The sequence below is a fragment of the Somniosus microcephalus genome, chromosome 6 (assembly GCF_052327205.1).
Source record: "Somniosus microcephalus isolate GS21.2 chromosome 6, FLI_Smic_1.0, whole genome shotgun sequence".
In the NCBI taxonomy this organism is placed as follows: domain Eukaryota; kingdom Metazoa; phylum Chordata; class Chondrichthyes; order Squaliformes; family Somniosidae; genus Somniosus; species Somniosus microcephalus.
In genome coordinates this window covers 94,625,983-94,648,106 of record NC_140992.1, presented here as the reverse complement: position 1 = coordinate 94,648,106, position 22,124 = coordinate 94,625,983, and the positions used below count along the sequence as shown (strand labels likewise).

General features: G+C 42.6%; 1 protein-coding gene across 2 annotated transcripts in view; it reads right to left on the bottom strand.

The window, feature by feature from the left end:
- Positions 1–16,696, bottom strand: part of ngef (neuronal guanine nucleotide exchange factor) — a 76,604-nt gene extending 59,908 nt beyond the window's left edge. The window contains exons 1-3 of one of the 2 annotated variants that reach the window (XM_085990558.1): positions 16,383–16,696; positions 12,579–12,863; positions 6,656–6,809 (exon numbers count right to left, since the gene is read on the bottom strand). In XM_085990558.1, the coding sequence (XP_085846684.1) occupies positions 6,656–6,809; positions 12,579–12,804 (380 nt within the window). In that variant the 5' untranslated portion in view covers positions 12,805–12,863; positions 16,383–16,696. Of the gene's footprint in view, positions 1–5,673; positions 5,759–6,655; positions 6,810–12,578; positions 12,864–16,382 lie in introns of those variants that run through there. The other variant, XM_085990560.1, reaches the window with a different exon arrangement.
- Between the last annotated feature and the right edge of the window lie 5,428 nt (positions 16,697–22,124).

Below are 22,124 nucleotides of genomic sequence, written 5' to 3'. Positions count from 1 at the left end.
ACTGTCTACAACAAAATGCTAAAGCATCTTACCCTTCAGCCAACAAACATTGTGCTAAAGACGTATACCGGCGAACCTGTGGCCATGAGAGGCGTCATTGAGGTGACAGTTAAATTGAACGGACAGACTGCAAAACTGCCACTATATGTGGTAAAGGGAAATTACCCATCGCTCCTGGGACGTGCGTGGCTAGAGAAAATCACGCTGGACTGGCCTGCAGTCCGCATGATGTCAAAAGGGGAGTCAGGTCTGACTGCAGTGTTAAACAAACATGCAGAACTCTTCAATGGGGAACTTGGGAGCATGAAAAAGATCAGCGTGAGACTGGACATTAAACCTGACAGCAAGCCGAAGTTTCACAAAGTCCGACCTGTACCCTATGCAATTAGGCCAAAAGTTGAGGCTAACTTGGAGGCCTTAGTCGAGAATGGAGTCCTGGAGCCTGTGAGCGTGAGCAAATGGGCCACACCCATTGTTCCTGTCCTGAAAAAGGATGGATCTGTTCGAATCTGCGGGGATTTTAAAGTGACTATTAACCCGGTGCTGTCTGTGTAACAGTACCCTCTTCCCCTCATTGATGATCTTTTTACGGGCCTGGCCGGAGGGCAAAAGTTCAGCAAAATAGACTTATGCCAGGCTTATCTACAAATGCATGTCGATGACAAATTAAAGGAGCTGCTGACAATTGTGACACACAAGGGGCTATACAGGTACTGCCGCCTTCCGTTTGGAATTACGTCGGCCCCTGCTCTATTCCAAAGGGCAATGGATCAGATTTTGAGTGGACTGCCAGGAGTCCAGTACTACCTGGACAACATCCTTGTCACTGGGACAAATGAGGAGGATCATCTTCTGAACTTGGATGCAACACTACAATGACTGAAAGAGTACGGACACAGAGTTCGTAAAGACAAATGTGAATTCTTTCAGTCTTCAGTTGAGTACCTGGGGCATGTGATTGACGCTACTGGCCTGCATAAGGCGCCGCCAAAGGTCAAGGCGATCGTGGAGGCCCCAGCACCCCAGAATGTGAGCCAGTTACGTTCATTTCTGGGGCTACTTAACTACTATGGGAAGTTTATTTCAGACTTAGCAACATTGCTGAAGCCGTTACATCAGTTGCTATGTCAAGGCAAAACATGGAAATGGACTGAACTGTGCAACGAAGCTTTCGCCCAAGCAAAGAAAGCATTGCTGAATTCGGAGGTCCTGACACACTTCGACCCAAAGCTACCCGTGCAGCTAGCATGTGATGCATCACCATATGGTGTGGGAGCAGTCATATCCCACATCATGCCTTCGGGTGAAGAGAAACCTATCGCCTTCACATCACGCACCTTGAACAAGGCCGAGAGTAACTATGCGCAGATCGAGCGCGAGGCCTTGGGAATCGTTTCTGGAATTCGAAAATTTCATCAGTACCTGTTTGGGAAAAGGTTCACACTCCTGACAGACCACCGTCCATTGACTTCAATCTTCGGGCCCCACATCGGAATTCCGTCTCTCGCTGCAAGCAGGATGCAAAGGTGGGCTTTACTGTTGTCAGGACACACATACGACATCAAATATCGCAAATCAGACTTGCACGGCAACGCAGACGGTCTCTCGAGGCTACCCTTGCCTGTTACTCCCCCAGAGCCTCGTCAGATAGACATCTTCTACTTTAGACAAGTGGAGGGAGCACCTGTCACTGCAGTTCAGGTGCGAAGGTACACCCGCAACGATCCAGTCCTGTCTGAGGTAATGGACGATGTCATTCGAGGGAGAGCGATAGGAGATTCCCCTAGTTTGAAACCTTACGTTTCAAAAAGAAATGAGCTCTCCGTCCAGGCATGTTGTCTTCTTTGGGGACGCCGTGTCATCATTCCGCCACCTCTGAGGGAACCTATACTGCAACAACTTCATACAGGCCACAGTGGGATGGTTCGGATGAAGGAAATGGCAAGAAGCTACTTCTGGTGGCCAGGTCTCGATGGGAATATTGAGGAGAAAGCCAAAACATGTTCCCCATGTCAAAGGGTCCAGAATGTTCCACAGCTGGCAACCCTACACCCCTGGGATTGGCCTGCAGAAGTGTGGCAGCAAGTACATGTGGACTTCGCCGGTCCTTTCGAAGGGAAGATGTTTATGGTGGTTGTGGACGCACGTAGCAAGTGGCCGGAGGTCGCTGTGATGAGGTCTACCACGGCAGAGAAAACAATTGAGAAACTTGGTGAGATGTTCAGCCGTTATGGCTCACCGGAACAACTCATAAGTGACAATGGGCCACAATTTGTATCACAGGAGTTTGCAACCTTCCTGCATGTGAATGGTGTCCAACACATCAGGTCTGCGCCCTATCATCTCTCTACTAACGGCCAGGCAGAAAGGTTCATGCAAACTTTGAAGCACGCCTTGAAGGCATCGCAAGGTCAGGGCTCAATCCACCAACGTCTGAACAGCTTCCTGTTGTCCTACAGGAACGAGCCGCATGCCACAACCAAAACTTCCCCCGCTTCGCTCATGATGAAGAGGCAGTTGCGGACAAGTTTTGACTTACTCAAACCTCCAAGGGCAGAGCAGGTTGTCCATCGTCAACAACAAGCTCAAGTTGAAAAGAGAGAGAAAAGAGCCAAGGAGAGACGGTTTCATCCGGGAGAGCACGTCCTAGCTCGAAACTACAACACTGGACCGAAATGGGTTCCTGCTACGGTGATCGCGCAGACGGGCCCTGTGTCTTACACGGTTGAGACTGCTGAGGACGTCGTCTGGAGAAGACACACAGATCAACTGTTGCTAGGAGCAGAGACAGCCACAGAGGCTCCAACAGCTGGTTGGCCTGAACTGTTTCCGAATGATACCGCAAACCAGCATCCTTTGCCACAGTGCTCTTCTCCAACACAGGAAGTCAAAGAGACTGTTCCACCTGTGCAAACTCCTGACTTTCAACTGACACAGGCACCTTCTCCATCCAGGCCTGTGTCAATGCCTACTGCTGTGGAAGCCAGCGATGACCGCCGGTATCCTGTCAGAGAGCGGCGGCCTCCAAGACGCTTGGATCTGTAGGCTTAGTGACTTACCCACAAGACTGGGGCGGAATAAACCCCAGGGTAAAGTCAGGGTTTGAGGCAGTCTACCTCTACCCTAGGTTAGTTGAGTGTATTGAAAGTGACTTACCTATTGAGGAATAATGTGGACCTTCCATTTAAGAGAGGAGGAAATGTTATGTATTGTGTGTTCTATTGTGTGTTCTCCTCCCACCTGTGGTGGCGCTGTCACAGGAGATAAATGGTTTGGTATTCTCTCGGTTAAGTTTAGCTCTCTTTGTTTGGAACTTGCCAGAACTTCCTTTCCTTCCAATAAAGCACTTCATGTTTGAATCTCTGGGTTCTGAGTCCTAAATTGTGTCTAGGTAGAAAGGTACCGACACAACAGGGGGAACACAGGAACTCAAGCAGCCATAGAGGTAGGTCCCTGATGATGTTAGTCCAAGTACTGCCTGAGCCCCTGTCATCTGGTTTACAAACCAGTTTCCAGGATGTCACCATTAGTACTCCTGAGCTGCAGAGTTCTGAGAGCTGGATTGCATTGCTCAGAACCCTTGCAAGGAAGAGCAAAAACATCCCAGGCCAGTGCTGTGACTGATCTATGGTGTTCTGGATTGTTTGTGCACATTGACAACAGGCCTATTTCATCCAGCAGCTACCAGGCTGCAGTGTCTGCAGATACACCCTCTGCCATCAGTGTTGCCATCTCATTGGAACATATCTTGAATATTAAACTGTCACATGATACCTGACATTAGACTGATATCAAACACTTTCTCTACAATGACAGAGTAATATCTTTTTCTACTTTTTTACAGCAAGGCTCAGATGTACAATCAATGATGCTTCACACCCTGAGAAAACTATCTATATCAAGCAAGGCTTGCAACTAGGACTTCTGTTATTGCAGTTTGGTGCTAAAGTGCAGACAAAGGGATACATGGCTTAGCTGAGCGTTGGTGACCTTTTGGATGTATCAGTGCACTCCAGTTACACAGAATTACAGAGAATTCACAGCACAGAAACAGGCCATTTGGCCCAACTGGTCTTTGCCGGTGTTCACGCTCCATAAAAGCATCTGTTTTAATCTCTATGGCAGCGTGAAAGGACCTTTGCAGCGTGACATTTCAGGGCTGCGGTCACTTCAAGAGCCATAGGCCAGTTTGTGCTCATGGTCCTGCAGATCAGGTGCTTGTTGCTAAAATGAAGGCACATTATTTAAAAGGAATGTGGCAGCATGGATAGGAAGTTGGATAAAGGAAAGAAAACAGCACTGTAGTTAATAGACGTGTCACATTTTGGGATTTTTTGATTTTTTTTCCTTCATGGAGGGGATTTTGGAATGAGTTATATTTAAGTGTTGTATATTAAAACAAAGTTAATTTGCACAGGTTTTAAAAGAGGACCACAAGCTGCAGCACTGAGACAAGGTACTGATGTGTTAATGAGCCAACAATCCTTACCATTGTCTAAAACTACTGGGGACATTAAGCAATTCAACAATAAAACAACCACATTTATTATTGTGATGATAATTCTATTCATGTGAGTCCAGCATGAGGTATGTGCTGAGGATATACTGTTTGGAGAAGTGGCTGAATTCCTTAATGAGGAAGGAGTCAGAGGCCCCACCTTTCCATTTCCTCAGAGAGTAAAATCAACAATAGGGGAGTCAGTCAAAATTGAAACAAAAGACTATGACATGTAGGCCTGGAATCCAGAGCTGGAAGCTAAAAAGCAGAAACTCCGTTTTTGCTGCATTCTGTTATTTTTTTACTTCTGTTCAAAGTAGGACAAAGAACAGCTGGAGTATTTAAGTGGAATTCAGTGGAGGACAGTACCAGTGGACTCAGTAATCCAACAAATAGGTTTTAACTGGCCTTAGCAAGCTTCAAACTGACAAAAAGAATTCCAATTAAAGAATCTGCCTCCAGTTTGGAGCTAATGGAGAAATTGAGCTTTTATCTGGAATGGCAATTGCTGCTGACATCTCAATGTTTTATTCTAAAAACAGAAAATGCTGGAAATACTCAGCAGGTCAGGCAGCATCTGTGGAGCGAGAAACAGAGTTAACATTTCAGGTCATTGACCTTTCATCAGAACTGGCAAAGGTTAGAGAAGTAAGGTCAATGAGATGTAAAATCAACAATGAAAGGTCATCGGCCTGAAACTTTGGGCTGGATTTTCATTGAGGAGGCGGGTAGGAGGCGGGACTACAACCTTCAGGGTTGTAGTCCTGCCTCCATCGAGTTCTAGCCAACCCATGCGCCCAGCGGGCTCAGCAGGCCAATTAAGGGCCACCCGGCAATAGGTGACATCACAGATTGATACTTCATCTGTCAAGACCTTTTGACAGATGAAATATCAGCATTTCACAGCTGTTTGAAGCTGTCAAACACTGACAATCTGTATTCTAAGTTAATTCCTTCCTCTCAGGTTGATTTAGAGATCTCCCCAGAACAGAAAGCTGAATGCTGCAATTTTTGACAGCTCGCAGCCATTCTGCTTTCTGTGCCGGTGAGATGAGGGACTCCAGAGACCTGAAGGAAGGAAGGCTGTAAAGGTAAGTAAAGGTATGTAAAACTTCTTTAAACACTTTACACACACCAAACACACTTACCTTTGCACTCATGCACACATCGCTCACCTGAACACCGGACATCTCGACCCCTCCAAGTCCTTCATCCCGGTGGTCCGCCTCCTCTAACTTGGCGTGGTTTGGAGCCGTCGGGAATCCCACACTTCAACGTTAAAAATAGGGATTAGGGTAAAAACTGCCTGTTAACAGGCAGTTAATTGGCACTAATCCCCTTCCTGCCTCAGGGAGGCGGGTCCCAGTGCGGGGCGGGTACCCACCTCCTTTGAAACTGGCATGGAGGCAGGTTGGGGGCTGGATGGGGTCGGGACCCCCGATTTCAGGACTTTAACTCCCCACACGCCTCCAAGGCCCAATGAAAATCCTGCCCGTTAACTCTGTTTCTCTCTCCACAGATGCTGCCTGACCGGCTGAGTGTTTCCAGCATTTTCTGCTTTTAGTTCAGATTTCCAACATCCGCAGTATTTTGCTTTGTCTCAATGGCCCGGATTTTGCGGTGGTAATGACGGCAGGCTGTCAGCGTTCGCCGTCATTACCCCATTGAAACTGACCGTAACTTCAGAATTTAACGCATGCTCAGATAAACACGGAAATCCTGAAGTTGTTGTCAGTCATTCACTGCTCCTCCAGGCCCCACAAGGAAAGTTTAGGCTTCCCCCACAATCGCGAGGGCCTCCCAAAACCCCCTTCTCCTGACTTACCCGAGTGCATGGGGACTATTCCTTCAGTTCCCTGACAGTGGCCTCCTGATTTTCCGCTCCCGCCCGTTTTCAGCCAGTTTTAGGTGGGCAACTGACAACTCACGCTGCCGAGATCAGGACGGTTTGCCGTTGCCTGCCTGAAACCCATCCTAAGTTAAAATTGGGACTCTTATGTCGGAAGACTTGTTGGTAAACCAGAATCAGTCGAAACATTTTGATAAAACATGTCAAAAGTACATCGCACACATTTCCGATACTGCTTTATATTGTCCAATGGTTTGCATTTTGTGCTACACTGACTGCACTTTCACCGTGTTTACCCCTGTTCTTACCTAAGGTTGTTGCTCAATAGTGGAGATCTCTGCGAGTGCTGTTGTGTGGCAGTGGGAATTTTCCAGCAAGGCAATGAATCAGAAGGCTTGGGAGCATGTCCTAGATCAATTGGTTTTTCCTGCAGGCCATCATTCCTCATGGTCTTGTAGCTATCTAACCGAATAAACCCCCCCCAAAAAGTTCAATATATATAATTTATTACACAGGTTACCATACAACAACACAGGACTTAAAAGCGTATAACTAATTTCCTATAATGTTATAAATGCAGTTTCAATCCCATTAGGAGTCTACATTCTTTGTACTGTGACAAAAAAAAACAGTTTGGTTGAAAAGTATTATTTTATATTTACAATGGGATAGATTTGGACTGTTTCAAGAACTTTGTAATATATTTACACTGGCTAGGTTCCACCAGAAAATAAGCAATGGACAAATATGTACTTCCAATGGATATTAAAAACAAGGTTTTTGTTAAATTAAAATGTTGAGTCTCTCAAATTAGTTTAAAAGGTAGCTTGAAATTGTCATAACACTTTACGAGTGTGTTATCTAGTGCCCCTTTCTGATTTCAACCTCATAGACACACCTACAGTTAAATTTGATTCTTTTGTTCATTATTGGTCGCAATGGTGACAAAAAGCACCATTCTATGCACTGACACATGAAGAAATGAAACCAATTTCCTGCCAGCTAATGAAACTTTAAACTTCAGTTTAGTGACCTCAAAATTCAAACTCACAAAAGCTGCACTAGAATCCAAAATTCTGAATTAACTCTATCTCTTCAGCATTGTTCAAGGTGTTCATTCTGTAACTGCTGGTGCTGACAAGCTCATAGATATATTAATATCAATTCCTGTACACACATGCTGTAAACAGGGTACATTTTTATACCTACAATAGAAGAGAAGCTGATATTTGAGAATAGGGCAAGCCAGTAGCAATGTCTACCATACAAATCATGTTCAGTCTTCTCAACAACTGTGTGACTGCTCCAATATGATCTTGTGCAATACATGTACAGTGCAACTTCATATGCTGTACACTATATAAACAGTCGTGTGATATATTATCATCGATCTAATAATAATGAAGGAATGTTAAATTCTTTATGAAGGTCACCTTTAAGGTAGCTCAGATTGTAAATATAATATCCGAAAGCCACCAAAATGTGATAAAATGCTAATTTGATAAACAAAGAATCAAACCTTAATTTGTATCACAACCAATGCTTTAACTTTTACATTCTAAAATGAATATTCAAATCATTATCTCTCAGGCTTCTTGTGATACACAGTATAATCCCATTTCAGAAGCTCAGTAAATTCTGCAGAAGCTTCCTAATTAACTACGTCCAAACACTTCTATTCTTATACCAGTTCTGTCATTTCCTCAGATCTAATTCTGCCTCCCGTTCCAGCCCTCTTTACTTCATTCTGCTGCTCAATATCATGCATGCATGTCCATTCTATTGAAGCTTGCTCTGACATCCCCATCATACTCACAATTCCATAGCAGTTCATCCTCATGCTCTTAGTACATATTGATTTCATCTTTCTAGTGTGGTTTTTAGTAACCCTCATTTCTGTTGCTCCTTGTATTTTTTTTTTCTAGGCATTTCCAAAGCTCTGGTCTCAGTATCAGAAAATGCTGGAAGCACTCAGCAGTTCGTATCTTGCTTTTTGTTCTCAATATTATATGTCAGTGTTGGTACAAAACATGCTCTTGTTTTTTCCATTTCTGATCTCTTACAACAGTCAGATACTTTTCCAGCCTGTTTGATTCTCATATCCATCTTTGTAAAAATTTTCTCATGTTTACCTCATCTTTCCATATTCTGCAGCTGAGTCTTTTAATCTGCATAAGTTTAGTCTTTCATTTAATTGTTGTTTGAATAGATTGATCTTTCACTAATTGGAGCTGAAGATAATATTAATTTTTTTGCATACGGCAGACTCCTGACCTCAGCATTTCGAGACATAACTTTTGCAAGTAAATTTCTGTCTCACAATCCAATTTGTAACCATAGATAATTAATAAAGATTCTGATATTGTATAAATCTGTCATTAATCTACATGCTGTCATATAGGCGCCACACTCCCATGAACAAATGCCTGTTCACCATATATCCACAACGGTATCTGAAAAAGATTCCCTTTGTTAGGAACAATATAGTAAATATAGATTCTCTATTATTTACAGAAAGGTACAAACATCCCAATACTTACCGCCCTTGCCCATGTGTGAATGTTAGGTAAAGACAGGACTGGGTCTAACTACATTGCATCCCCATGGTCAAATAGCCTCCTGACACTCACTGTCAAGGCTTACATATTAATAATGGGCACATGAGCAAAAAACTGGATGGTGACTGGCATACACGGAATTGTATCCCAGCAAGGAACCAATGCTTTAAGGTGAGGTGGGAGGGAAAATAAGTGGTGAGAAAAGAGGAGAGAGGAAGAAAAAACATTCTTCAGATTGAATCTCACTGAAATCATCTTTTACTGCTGTGAGAGAATATCTCTTTTTGAAATATATCTCCCCTTTGCCAAATGTGTGCTGTAGAAATACCTTTCCAATTTTCATATCTCCATACTAATGATGTAAAGATTATTCATTTGCAGGGGCTCAGACTACATTCCTATTATTATCACATTCCTCACAACTTAAGTCCACCTCCAGCTTTCTGCAGGGATAACCAATCAGCCTCAAATTTAATTTCATTTCTGGTGAGTCATGGAGATATGAAATTTCTTTGCTCCCTGTATATATACATATAAAGGATTGAAACATCCCTGTCAATTTATCATCAGTCACTGAACACAACTAAAATGAACATTTATTGCTCCAATTCTACACAACATCTGCACTATTGAGGGAGAGTATACTATACACCAATCCTTTCACCTAAAATCAGTGCTATTTGAAAAATAAGGTGTTGAAAACTGCTTTAATAAAAGTTCTCAACATCCTTTCTTCAATTTATTGCTGCAGTGAAACCTATAAAAGAAATCTTTATTAGGTTATTGCAACTCGAAATATCTAAAGACGTTCAACTCCTCCAATGGTGTAGGTGGGGGATGGTGTCAGGATAATCAAACATCCACCAAAATTTTTATGACATTTTTTATAGGGCCACTCCTTCTTTTGAAAGAACGTGCTTTAGATCACTGATAGAACACAGGAACAATGGGAGTTCCTCTTCAGTTAGGTTTACAATTCACCCAGTAAAAACCAATTAGTTGGGCTTGCGCTTCTAAATGTTCACCAGGATATTGCACTTAATAGTAGAGAAGTTACTGACAGACTAGTAACACATAACCGGTGCTTGGACTTCGTACTTTAGAGTTTTTGTCTGATAAGACTCTCTTCATCTCCTTTTTTTAATTGTTAAATTAATGGAAGTAACTGAATAACTGTCATATGTTCTATCACACTTTGTCACTCTCCTCAGTCATCTTTCTTAGACATTCTTAACCATAATCAAACATTATAACTATTCTCAAAATTTATTCCAGTTTATAGAAATTTCACAGCCTTCAGGGCTCAAACCCATGATTAGTCCCATAGCCAACAAAAGTGTACAGATAAAAGAACAGATTGAGTGAATCTTGAATTCACGATCAAAAATTGCAAAAAACTTATCATTAAAATATTTTGTCGCTGTATTCTGCAGTTGTCCATTGCTTCCTGCGGTCCTCGCTCCCCATTATTCAGCTTTTTTACTCGCATAGACTCCTTTGTATTTCACCATTTTGAATTTACCCACCTACAGTATTGTGGGATCCTCTCCAACATATTACTGTTTACTGCATTTTAAACTTACACTACTTACTCATTTATATTTACCATTTAAATGAATGAGTTATCCCTATTTAAATCTCTAATTGAGTTTTATTATTTAATCATTATGTATAAGTACTACATTTAAACAAATCTACATATGCAGTACATCTTTTCATCAATCACTTTCCCACTAACATTAACCCTACTGCACTCTTGATTAACTATGTGCAATGCCATGGGAGATTTGCTAGTTGAAAAAAGAGAGCCTTGGCAGAGTTAGAAGCAATAACCCAATCTTGGGATCCAGTGATTTTGTGCATGTTTAAAACTGTAAAATAAAATGGGTTTGCACTGTTTCAAGAGTGATCTATAAGCCTTGCGGAAGCTGTCAATCCAATCCTGTATAACACACTGGGTTTGACCATGACAAATATTTTCTAAATGAGACAAATCACATTTACTGTAATTACTAAATGAATGAGTTAGCTCTCAGTAGGTAAGTGCACCATGTGTTGTGACTCTGTTACAGACCAGAGAGATCCCAGGATTGGTCTCTGTTGAGTTAGTTGATCTGTGCTCTGTGAGCTGAGCTGACCTCAGCTGTAGCTGACCCAAACTAGACAAGAGAATGAAACCAGCTACAGTTCACGCTCATGATGCTATCCAGTGCCCCTTTTTTAAAGTGCATGTGCGTGGATAGGGTTCACATGGCTGTGATGCATCCTGTGGATGAATTGCCTGTTGACACACTCGCAAATGTAGAATGGCCACTTGAGTGAGGCAGTGCTGGAGAGCCACTGATGCCCATGAAATTTGATTGCTATTTACACGGCCACATCTGTATAACTTCCTCCGATCTATTATTATTCTGTATATTATCTTAAATGCACTGATAAACTATATTTATACTGCAGCTTTTGAAAAATTATTTTTGCTGTATTGTAAAATTTTTCATATCAGCTATCGGACTTCCAATTTCTGAATGACTTTGAAAAAAAAAATCAAGCTTAAGAGCTGAATTGTTTTAAATGCCACAAGCAGGAAAACAAGGAATCATTTTTATATGTAACACTACTAACATGAGCAAACAGAAACTCTGTTAAATCCATCATCTTACCTGAGCAGCAGGTTGAGTCTGGTTCTGTATTCTGAATGAAAAGCTTTGGAGGTGTTGCCTGGACAAACTGATTGATGGCTCTATGCACTTACAGTATTTCACTGTGAGCAAGAGCACTTTAGATAATTGATTATTCCAGAGGCGAGGTCTTAAGGGGCACCGTGTTTATGAAAAAAATATTTGCCAAACCTTTTTCTATGTCTACCAAACGTTGCAATGCAATGGCATAAATCCCTTCACAGTGCATACTTGCATCACAAGAATGTTATCATGTCACTTGCATGCGACTTCACCACAACAACAAAAAATGGTGGTTGTTCTGTTCTGTTATTATCCCTCACCAATTACCAAGAGACTGCTTCTTTAACAATATGAACAGCAAGAAATGGACTGATGGCTAACAGTGTGGTACAATTTGTTTCATAACGAGTGGCCTGACTGCATGATGCTCATTAGTGTTTTAATTATTAGGTCAGAACTCCACCAATTGCGCCATTGGCAAAGGCACCATCCTGTGTAGCACCGACCAGGAAGATCCCAGGTTTGGTCCTCGGTCTGTGTAAAGTTAGATGATCTCAGCTGGGGCAGTAGTTGAGTGCTACAATTGGCCACACTGCCCTTAAGCTGGGGAGGATTCCCACCCCTGATTGCCAGTCAAAGAAACCTGTATCCATGTGGGTGTCAAGTGAGAACAGGTTCAAGATCCTCATAGCCTTGGAATGTCCTCCATGATCGAGTAGTCTGCTGACACTCACTGTCTAGGCTCACATGTGAAGAATGGACAATTGGAGAAGGTGGCAGACGGCAAGCTGGTGCCCATGGATCCTCATCCCAACATAAGTCAGGAGAGAAGGGGAGAAAATTGAGGGGAAAAAAATAAAAAAACAACAGTTTGGTTACTGGCTGTGAAGACATGGAATCCATTAAATATTGTTTTTATACAGTGAAGTGCCGTGACTATTCTGTGACCCTGTGCATGCCACTGATTATGATTGTACATCTGAGGAACTTACTGTCTGTTTGTCTTGGTGCTGATTCAGACTGACCCTTGGTATGTCGTTTCCTCCTCATAGATCGGTAAAACAAAGAATTCCTGCGGATGGGTATGTGCTTCTTTCCTTCTCGCTCTGAATCGTCAGTGTCATGTTGAGTGAGATCAAGTTCCCTATTATTACCGGGAGCATCATCCATTTTCACTGCACCAATCTGTTTCACAGTGCTTTTACTGCTCGCTCTCATCCCTTCACGCTGATGCTCCTCTTTCCTGTGTTATTCCTGCTGAATCCATACCGGGTACTCTTAGCAAATGGAAAGAAATGAAATATTATATTTATAATCCAGTGGTGTCCCTGAATATTTTACTCCAAGGGCATCTGTGCTGTAGTTAGTTCACCTCAAATGAAATGAAGAGAGATTTCAGAAACAGCTATTGAAATATTGTCAGTAACCAGGCATGAATTCATCTTCATTACCATGGCAACTAATAGCACTGTTACTAAAGGAGGGTACAGTGGGTGGGAATGAGTTCCAAACCAAATAAGAAATCTGGTTCTATCTGTTTTGGTCCAATCCAGATAAAATTCTGAAATAACAGAACTTTGGCATAGATGATTTATATAGGCTAGCCTGTCCCTTTAAGAAAACTTCCTGTTATCCATGCCATTTTTACTTGCCATTCTGTATACATGCAATGCTGTAGAGTCTCCATTTCTTACAATACATGGCTCAAGGTGAGCAGTTACCATTCCACAAATTAATATGCCTCCACCATGCCTCATTGTGTGTTTTCTGATAAGTGAGTCGAAAGGTATTACAGGTAAGGAAGTTTAAAAATACATATTTTTATAGTATTATCATTTGTCAATTTCTATTTTCCATGATCTGTATGATGGAGAGAAGCTGTACAACTGATTTATCTAATTTCAGCGTGATGGGGTATCCATTTGCTCATAGCCTGTGAAGCAATATTTCGGCTTCCCACACACCAACCCCAATTTCCTTCAACCTCCCATCATTTTGAATTCTTTCAAGGAAGCAATACGCAACATGCAATGCCTGCACCCACCCTCAATCTGGATACATTAAAACAAAAATCAGGGTTTGTATTTAAGGTTCTGATTATATTTAACCGCCAAAATAAAATTGAGGGGCCAATTTTCCCATTCCCATATGTGCACATAGGAATGACAGTAACCATATGCATGGGCATGGGCCTTAGGTGGCTGAAAGCATGACTGAAGAGGGATACATGAGACCAGATTCAAAGGAATGGGAAGTTTGGGGTGCAGGGGGAGTTTAGAGGGCTGGAAGAGGTTACAAAGATAGGGTGAGGCTCTTTAAAATTTGAGGAGCCAATGTAGGTCAATGAGGATCGGAGTGATGGGATAGTAGGACTTGATGGAGGATAGAATACAGGCAGCAGAGTTTTGGATTAGCTGGAATGTGAAGGATGGGAGGCTGGCCAGGAGAGAATTGGAATAAGTGGCCCTGATTTTAAAGGTGAATGGGTACAGTGCACGTGAGCCCGAAGCGTGGGGGAGGGGCATTGGCCCCAATCGGGGAGGGGGGCTGCTGGTGGTAGCCTAGGGCAGAGAGGCTCAAGGCTTCTTAGTGAGGCCTGGAGGAGCACTCCTGCAGGGAAACTTAAAATTACATTTGCCAAACTTACCTGCTGGGCCTCTTCGGGCCCATGCTCCCCCTCCCGTCACTGCTCCCTCGCTCAGACTTCCAACTTAAATTGCAGATCAGGTCCGATCTGCATGTTTAAAGGAGGACCCCACTTCCTTCTTGCTGGGGTCCTACTTGCCTGCTCAGAAGAACAGGTTAACATCGGGAAGCAGTGGGAAGGCAGCAGAATCAGAGGGGGTGAGTGACTGGCTTCATTTTAACTGCCTCCCAGCCCAGTTTCCGCTGGGCAGGGGAGGTTAAAATCAGGATCATTGAGCCTGGAGGTGATAAAGGCATAGGTGAGGGTTTCAGCGACTGAGGTGGTTGATGTTATAGAGGTGGAAGCAGAAGGTTTTTGTGATGGAGAGGATCTGGGGTCAGAAGCTCAACTCAAAGAATCATACAGGACACCAAGATTGTGAACAACCTGGTTCATCCTCAGACAGCAGCTGGGAAGGGGAATGAAACTGGTGCCTAGGACATGAACATTATGATACTGGTAGAACTCAATGCCTTTAGTCTTCCCAATGCTTAGCTGGAGGAAATTGCACTCATCCAGAACTAAATGTTGAGCAAGCAGTCTGATAGTACAGAGACTGTAGAGAGGGAGAGCTGGGTGGATATCCGTGAAAGCTGATCTTATGTATGCGGATGGTGTCACCAAGAAGCAACATGTAGATGAGGAAGAGGAGAGGGCTGAGGATAGATCACTGGGGGATTCCAGAAGCGATGGTGCAGGGGTGGGAAGAGAAGAGTTGCTGAGTATGATCAATAGGAAATCAGGCGTGTTCTACAATGGACGGGCAATCCGCTCCACCTGTTTATTGTCAAAACGGTCAAGGTGAAAATGACCTTCCCCCCACCAACTAATCCCAAACTCCTGCTCATTGCCCATGCCTTTGAATATGTCTCTTTTTCAAGAAAATTGACATGTTAATCTATGTAACCACAGAATCCTTATAGCAGTGTGTCCACCACTGGATTCAAAGTTGTGTCTGAACCTGAATTGAGTCAATTAAGATCTATTTAGAGTTTTCTGAATTTACTCTAATTTGGGCTTTGGATGCCACCTCATCTTATGCGTTTGTACAGTTACAGCCATCACTGTTGTGACAGTCAACTCTTGAAACTAATAATAGAACTGGCAGTTAAGAAATCTAATTTATATTTCAGATTAGACCATCCAAAAATGTGGCAAATTGTAGGTAGGGGTGGACCTGAATCATGGTTGTACACCAATGAGCTGTGCTACTGGGCAACCTGAAAAGTTTTTTTTATACATACTTTTTACACACTCTGAAATATATGTATTGGATGTATTTAGGAGGTTCCAAGCAATGACATTTATGGTCATTCCCATTAGCTGCATATATTTTGTTTTATTGTCCCATAGGAAATTCTTCCTTCATCAATACTGAGGAGCAGACATATTCTTACCACATTGTGGGTGAAAGGACTTGCTGTGTGAATGTGTGTCACAATTAGGACAACAAGTTAAAAAAAATTCCTAGCAGAAAAAGCAAGACAAAAGCAGTATCAAGAATATTTTACCTAAAGCAAAAAAAACCTCTCATGAAAACGTGAAAGGATAAAGGAAACTCTCTCCCCCAAAAAGCTGTTGCGGCTCAGTCAATTGAAATTTCTAAACTGAGATTGATAGATTTTTGTTAGGCAAGGGTGTTAAGGGTTACGGAACCAAGCTGGGTAGATGTAGTTAAGATACAGATCAGCCATGATCTATGAATGGCCGAACAGGCTCGAGGTGCTGAACGGCCTATTCCTGTTCCTATGTTTCTGTGCGATTAGGGTAGTAAAACAGGGAGGGGAGGAGTAGCTATTTGTAATTTCAGCTTTTGTCATACATTCAAGCTCTGCCTAGCAGCCATTTCCTGCACACACTTTTAGTTGTGAGTTCTTCTAAAGCAAATACAACATTTCAACCACGATTACAGTCCCATCCCACAGTCCATAGATGCCGTACCGTAGTTTGGGGGCCGCTGCAAGAGGGTTCAAGTATAAATTCAGATGAGAGTTAAAACCTCATCAGTCTTAACAGAGAAAAGCAGTTATTCCTAGAAATTGACTGCACACAACTCAGAAAAAATGCACTTTGGCCTTTTTAAATATTAAATATTTTAGGAAATACTTACATATTCTTTAAATTCTGGTTACTCTCAATAAAGCCACACTGGTGCGCTTTCAATATGCAAGATAGTCATACAAACAGCCATTTTAGTTAAAACTTGAGTAGTGGCTGCAATAGGTATCTCCAGGAAGCCCTTTGCTCTGTTTTAGCATTTCATAGGTTTAGTAATTGCTCTGCACACCTGCGTCACTCCTCTGAATACTAAAGTCCAGCTCGGTTTGTTTGCTTTATACTGTTAACCCTTTGAGTTAGTTAAATTCAATAGCATCTGAATGGTAATAAGTTCTATCTTGCACCATTAGCAGCAGATGGAAGAAATAAATTAGCGCAAAGAACAAAACGATTTAAATTTGAGAATTACAAGAATAATTTGTTCATTTCTGAGGATTTCAAAATACTTTTGAAACAAAGGGAAAAGCAAGGTGATGACATTTGAACCAGTCTGTGGCATCTTCCCATGTAATCTGCATGTTGAGCCCTGTTCCATTTTAGGTGGTGATGCTGCCAACATCTACAAAAATAGCTGTCTCCATGGCTACAGAACGTGTAACTGCCAGCTGGGAAGCTTGACCTTTAAAGAAATTTAGAGACCCACAATGCAGTATGCTATTGTTCCGTTTGCTGGTCCACATATCAAAATTGTGATATGAAAATAACCTGCTCTATTACCCACTCTATCCAAATCAGAAACGGTGATGGAAGGCATAATGCCAAAAGTTGGGTAATAGTAATTGTACCAGATTTCTGTAAGTGTATGCATTTTTATGCATAATTTTTAGTCATGGAAAAGTGAATCACCTACCTAACTCTAATCTTCCTCACTTACTCCAAAATGGCACTGAACAAAGCATTAGAAAAGAACAAACACTTGTTTTTAGGGCCTTACTTCAAATTAAATTCTTTACTTTCAGTTTTATTTTTTTCCACCGTCTTCCATGTTTTCTCCTCTTGTTAACTCCTATCTGAGATGTCACAATATCCCTGTACTTTGCACCAATTGTAACGGTCCTACTCCATAATGGTCAATGATTCATTATACTTGATTTCGTGTCATACTACCAAATAAAACACTTCCATTTTGTCACTAATCAATACTGATAACATAAACACATATAGCCATGCTGATACTTAAAACAAAATCATGCGCAGCTTATGTTCAAAATTCACAGAATACTACAAAGAAAGACTTGTATTTATATAGTGCCTTTCATGATCATCGGATGTCCCAAAGCGTTTTACAGCCAATGAAGTACTTTGAAGCGTAGTCACTGTTATAATGTAGGAAACATGGCAGCCAATTTGTGCACAGCAAGGTCCCACAAAGAGCAATGTGATAATGACCAGATAATCTGTTTTTGTTGTGTTGAGGGATAAATATTGGCCAGGACACCAGGGATACCTCCCCTGCTCTTCTTCGAAATAGTGCCATGGGATCTTTTAGGTCTACTTGAGAGAGCAGACGGGGTTCTCGGTTTAATGTTTCATCCGAAAGACGGCACCTCCGACAGTGCAGCACTCCCTCAGCACTGCACTGGAGTGTCAGCCTAGATTTTTGTGCTCAAGTCTCTGGAGTAGGACTTGAACCCAAAACCTTCTGACTTAGAGGCAAGTGTGCTACCAACTGAGCCACAGAAACACTTCAAATCGTGTCATATTTTTCACAGGAATTCATGGATCCATCTTTTTCCATGGGAATTAGTGGCAATAATTTAGCTTAATGTTTCTGCAAAAGATGATTTTTAAAAGATATCATTCATGAATTATTACAAAACATTTTGCAAGATCACATTAAAAACTTATTATGGAAATATTTCAACAGGTCACATCCAAAATGGCCGCTTAAAGCATGACCTTCCACAACACTAGGTTTTGTTTTCCTCATAAAATTTGTTAAAACTCACGTGGAGAAGTGCAACTGTTTGCACTTGAATTAAGGTGCCAAGATCTCACACTAGGAACTATTTTCCAGTTTGGAGCTAGAGAACTCCACTTATTTTTCCTCCTCCTTCAAGCTAAAAGCACTTGTAACCTAAGAACACCAGCTATGCCTCCCGCTGAAAATTCATTAACAGGCAAGTTAGTGGTAATGGCAGAGTTAAAAATAAAATCACCTTCAAGCTGCATGTTATGCTTCATAAATTCAAAGCTATGCATAGCAGCATCACAGAAGTGTAAATTGCAAAGAAAGAAACTGATGAAAAAAACATACGAAGCTGAAGTTTAATAAAATGGAAAACATTCCGTCTGCTTTCAACATTAAGAATAGCGAATGCAAAAGATTATTCTAATAGGCTATTTTTGAACAAAGCAACGACGAGTTGGGGAAATAGAAATACAAAATAAATATAATGAAGCTCCAGATAAACAGAAGAGAACAATGTGGCAGGTGCAACCGTATTCATCCAAACATGCTGATCTAACGCTTTGGACCCAGAAGAAGAGCTTGCATCACTAATAACGGAGGCAATTCAAATTAGACTGAGACCAGTAAGCTCAGTAATGTTAATAAGATTCCAAGCATATCATGGCAAGGAGAAAATATTGCCTGTCTGATATCAAAATGGTAAACAGAAGAAAAAAATAAAAACAAATATAATTTGTTCTGGAAATGCCTCATGCATCCATTATCACCACCCCCCTCCCCGCCCCCCACTATTATGGGCCACCTGCAGATACATACACCTGGGTTTTGCTGCCTCAAAGATAGTTCTCACGCTTTGCCTTTTTAAAAAATGAAAAGGCAGTCCTAAACAGCCAGTATAGACTGGCAACAGGTGGAGAACCCCCAAGAATCACACAACTTACCCTCTCTATATTAGTTGGAAGTCATGCACATCCTGGAAAGAGGCCATTGAGGGTGTGGAGACAGTGAAGTGGGAAGGCATGTGCCAGCTGAGGATTCCTTATAACATTCTGCTTCTTTTCCTATTGTATCATTCATTAATTGTCAGTGAACCATATCATGAAACCTCCATATCACTCTTTCGACTGAAAGTTATATACGAGTTTCATTCCTCACTCCCTCAGGAGATTCATTTTAACCTCACTTCCTCCCCGTTAGTGCCTGAGCAAATAGACACAGGCCCTAGAGCATCCAGCAATGGCAGCACACATCCTCACTCACTATCCCTCCCAGCTGTTTGGCTCAGTTGGTAACACTCATACCTCTGAGGCAAAAGGTTCTGGATACGAACTGCACTACAGACTTGAACACATAATTGCTTAAGTAATCAAGGAACCATCTTTTCAGGTGGCTGTAAAAGATGACATGGCAATTGAAAAAGAGCAATTATCCGAACATTCATTTATTTGCGGTTTGTGGGTCTTGCTGTGTGCAATTTGACTGTTGTGATTGCCTGCAAAGCAGTAACACCACTTCAAAATATATTGGGCCACAATTTTTTTGTAGCAGGGCATCTAACAGCATCTGCTGTTAGTTAGACTTGCTCTTGCATGCTTCAGCTCAAAACAAATTTTCCCACAAGATTGTTGAAAGTGTGAGCTGATAATGGCGTAGTGAGGGAACCGGCATCTGGGACCTAAGTGAACAGGACGAACAAAAGGGTACTTTGTTAACCACTGAGATTTAAGGATTGGGAAATAAACAAAGGAAGGACTGAGAAAGAAGGTGAATTCAATGTCAAATCAGGCACAGAAAGAAACATGAGGCAAAGATTGGATTAAGAGAGAGAATGAACAAGGTCAGAGAATGTGGAGTCAGGGGACAAGTAGCAGAATGGATTGCTGACTGGCTTCAGGACAGAAAGCAGAGAGTAGGCATAAAGGGTGGCAGTGGCAGAAGGTGGGTAGTGGTGTTCCACAAGGATCAGTGCTGGGACCACTGCTGTTCAAAATTTACATTAACAATTTAGACTTAGGAATCAAAAACACAATTTCTAAAATTGCAGATTACACCAAATTGGGGGAGATAGTCAATACTGAGGAGGACTGCAACAAGTTACAGGAGGACATTACTAAACTTGCAGAATAGGCATATAATTGGCAAATTAAGTTCAACAGATAAATGTGAGGTATTGCATTTTGGTAGGAAGAATAGGGAGGTCACTTATCACTTGGAGGGTGCGAGTCTAGGTGGGGTAGAGGAACAAAGAGATCTCGGAGTACAAATACACAAATCACTAAAAGTTGCCACACAGGTTAGCAAGGCTAGAAAAAAGCAAACCAAGCACTAGGGTTTATTTCTAGAGGGATAGAATTGAAAAGTAGGGAAGTTATGCTAAACCTGTATCAAACCTTGGTTAGACCACACTTTTGGAGTACTGCGTTCAGTTCTGGTCGCCATATTATAAAAAGGATATAGAGGCACTGGAGAGGATGCAGAGAGGATACCAGAAATGCAAGGGTATACACATCAGGAAAGGATGAACAGGCTGGGTCTCTTTTCTCTTGAAAAAAGGCTGAGAGGTGACCTAATGGAGGGCTTTAAAATTATGAAAAATGTTGATGGAGTGGATATAGAGAGAATGTTTCCACCTTAGGAAGAGCATAACTAGAGACCATCAATATAAGATACACCAAGAAATCCAATAGGGAATTTGGAAGAAATTTCTTTACCCAAAGAGTGGTGAGAATGTGGAACTTGCTACCACAGGGAGTGGTTGAAGCGAATAGTATAGATGCATTGCATTACAGATGGATCGCGAGTGGAGCACGAGGCCAGGGATCGCGAGAATATCAATGCTAATTTAATCCTGTGAGAGACAACATCACTCATGTCCGAGGTCGGGACCCAAGAGCGAGGACGAGCCCAGCAGCGAGCTCAAGGCCCAGGAGTGGCGCAGCATGGACCAGCAGCGGGGTCGGGGCCCAGGAAAGGTGCAGCACGGGCCAACAGCGAGGTCGGGAAGACCACAATGCATCCTACGAAACCCAGGCAGAGAGGACCTGCGGGAAGGAGGGAGGAGGACAGTAGCAGTATGTTTGTGTGTGTGTGTGCTAGGCCGATGTAGCAGAGCCTGGTCTCCAGTCGTCTTGAATCCCCTTGCCATTGGACCAAGACCTTGCTCAGTCAAGCCCGTGTGGTAGCTGGTGTGCAACGGCCACCCCACGTTAAAAGAATTCACGCACAGGCACCTTCCACCCTTTAAAATGAAGTCCGGGACCTGGAACGTCAGGACCCTCATGGACAACCGCAACAGTGACTGACCAGAACGCCATGCTGCTATCGTTGCCCGGGAGCTCAGACGTTTCGACATTGACATCGCCACCCTAAGTGAGACCCGGCGGGCAGGGGAAGGCTAGCTCAAGGAGCAAGGCGGTGGCTACACCTTCTCCTGGAAAGGCAAACCTGAAGAAGAACGCCGCCTCCATGGGGTAGACTTCGCCATAAAAAATGAACTAGTTGGGCATCTCAGAGACTCCCCTAGCGGTATAAACGAGCGCCTCATGACTCTTCGGCTTACCCTAGCCTGGAACCAGTGCGCTACAGTCATCAGTGCGTACGCCCCAACACTGGAAGACACAGACGAAACCAAAGAGGAATGCTACTCCAGCCTCGAACAATCCCTGTCCCACCGGGTGACAAGCTGATCCTCCTTGGCGACTTTAATGCCAGAGTTGGAAAGGACACAGATCTCTGGGGAGGTGTGATCGGCAGGGAAGGGGTAGGGAAAGCCAACTCCAATGGTACCCTCCTCCTGAGGAAATGCTTAGAACATGGCCTTGTCATAACCAACACCTTGTTCCATCAGAGAGACAATTACAAGGCTTCATGCAGCACCCCCGC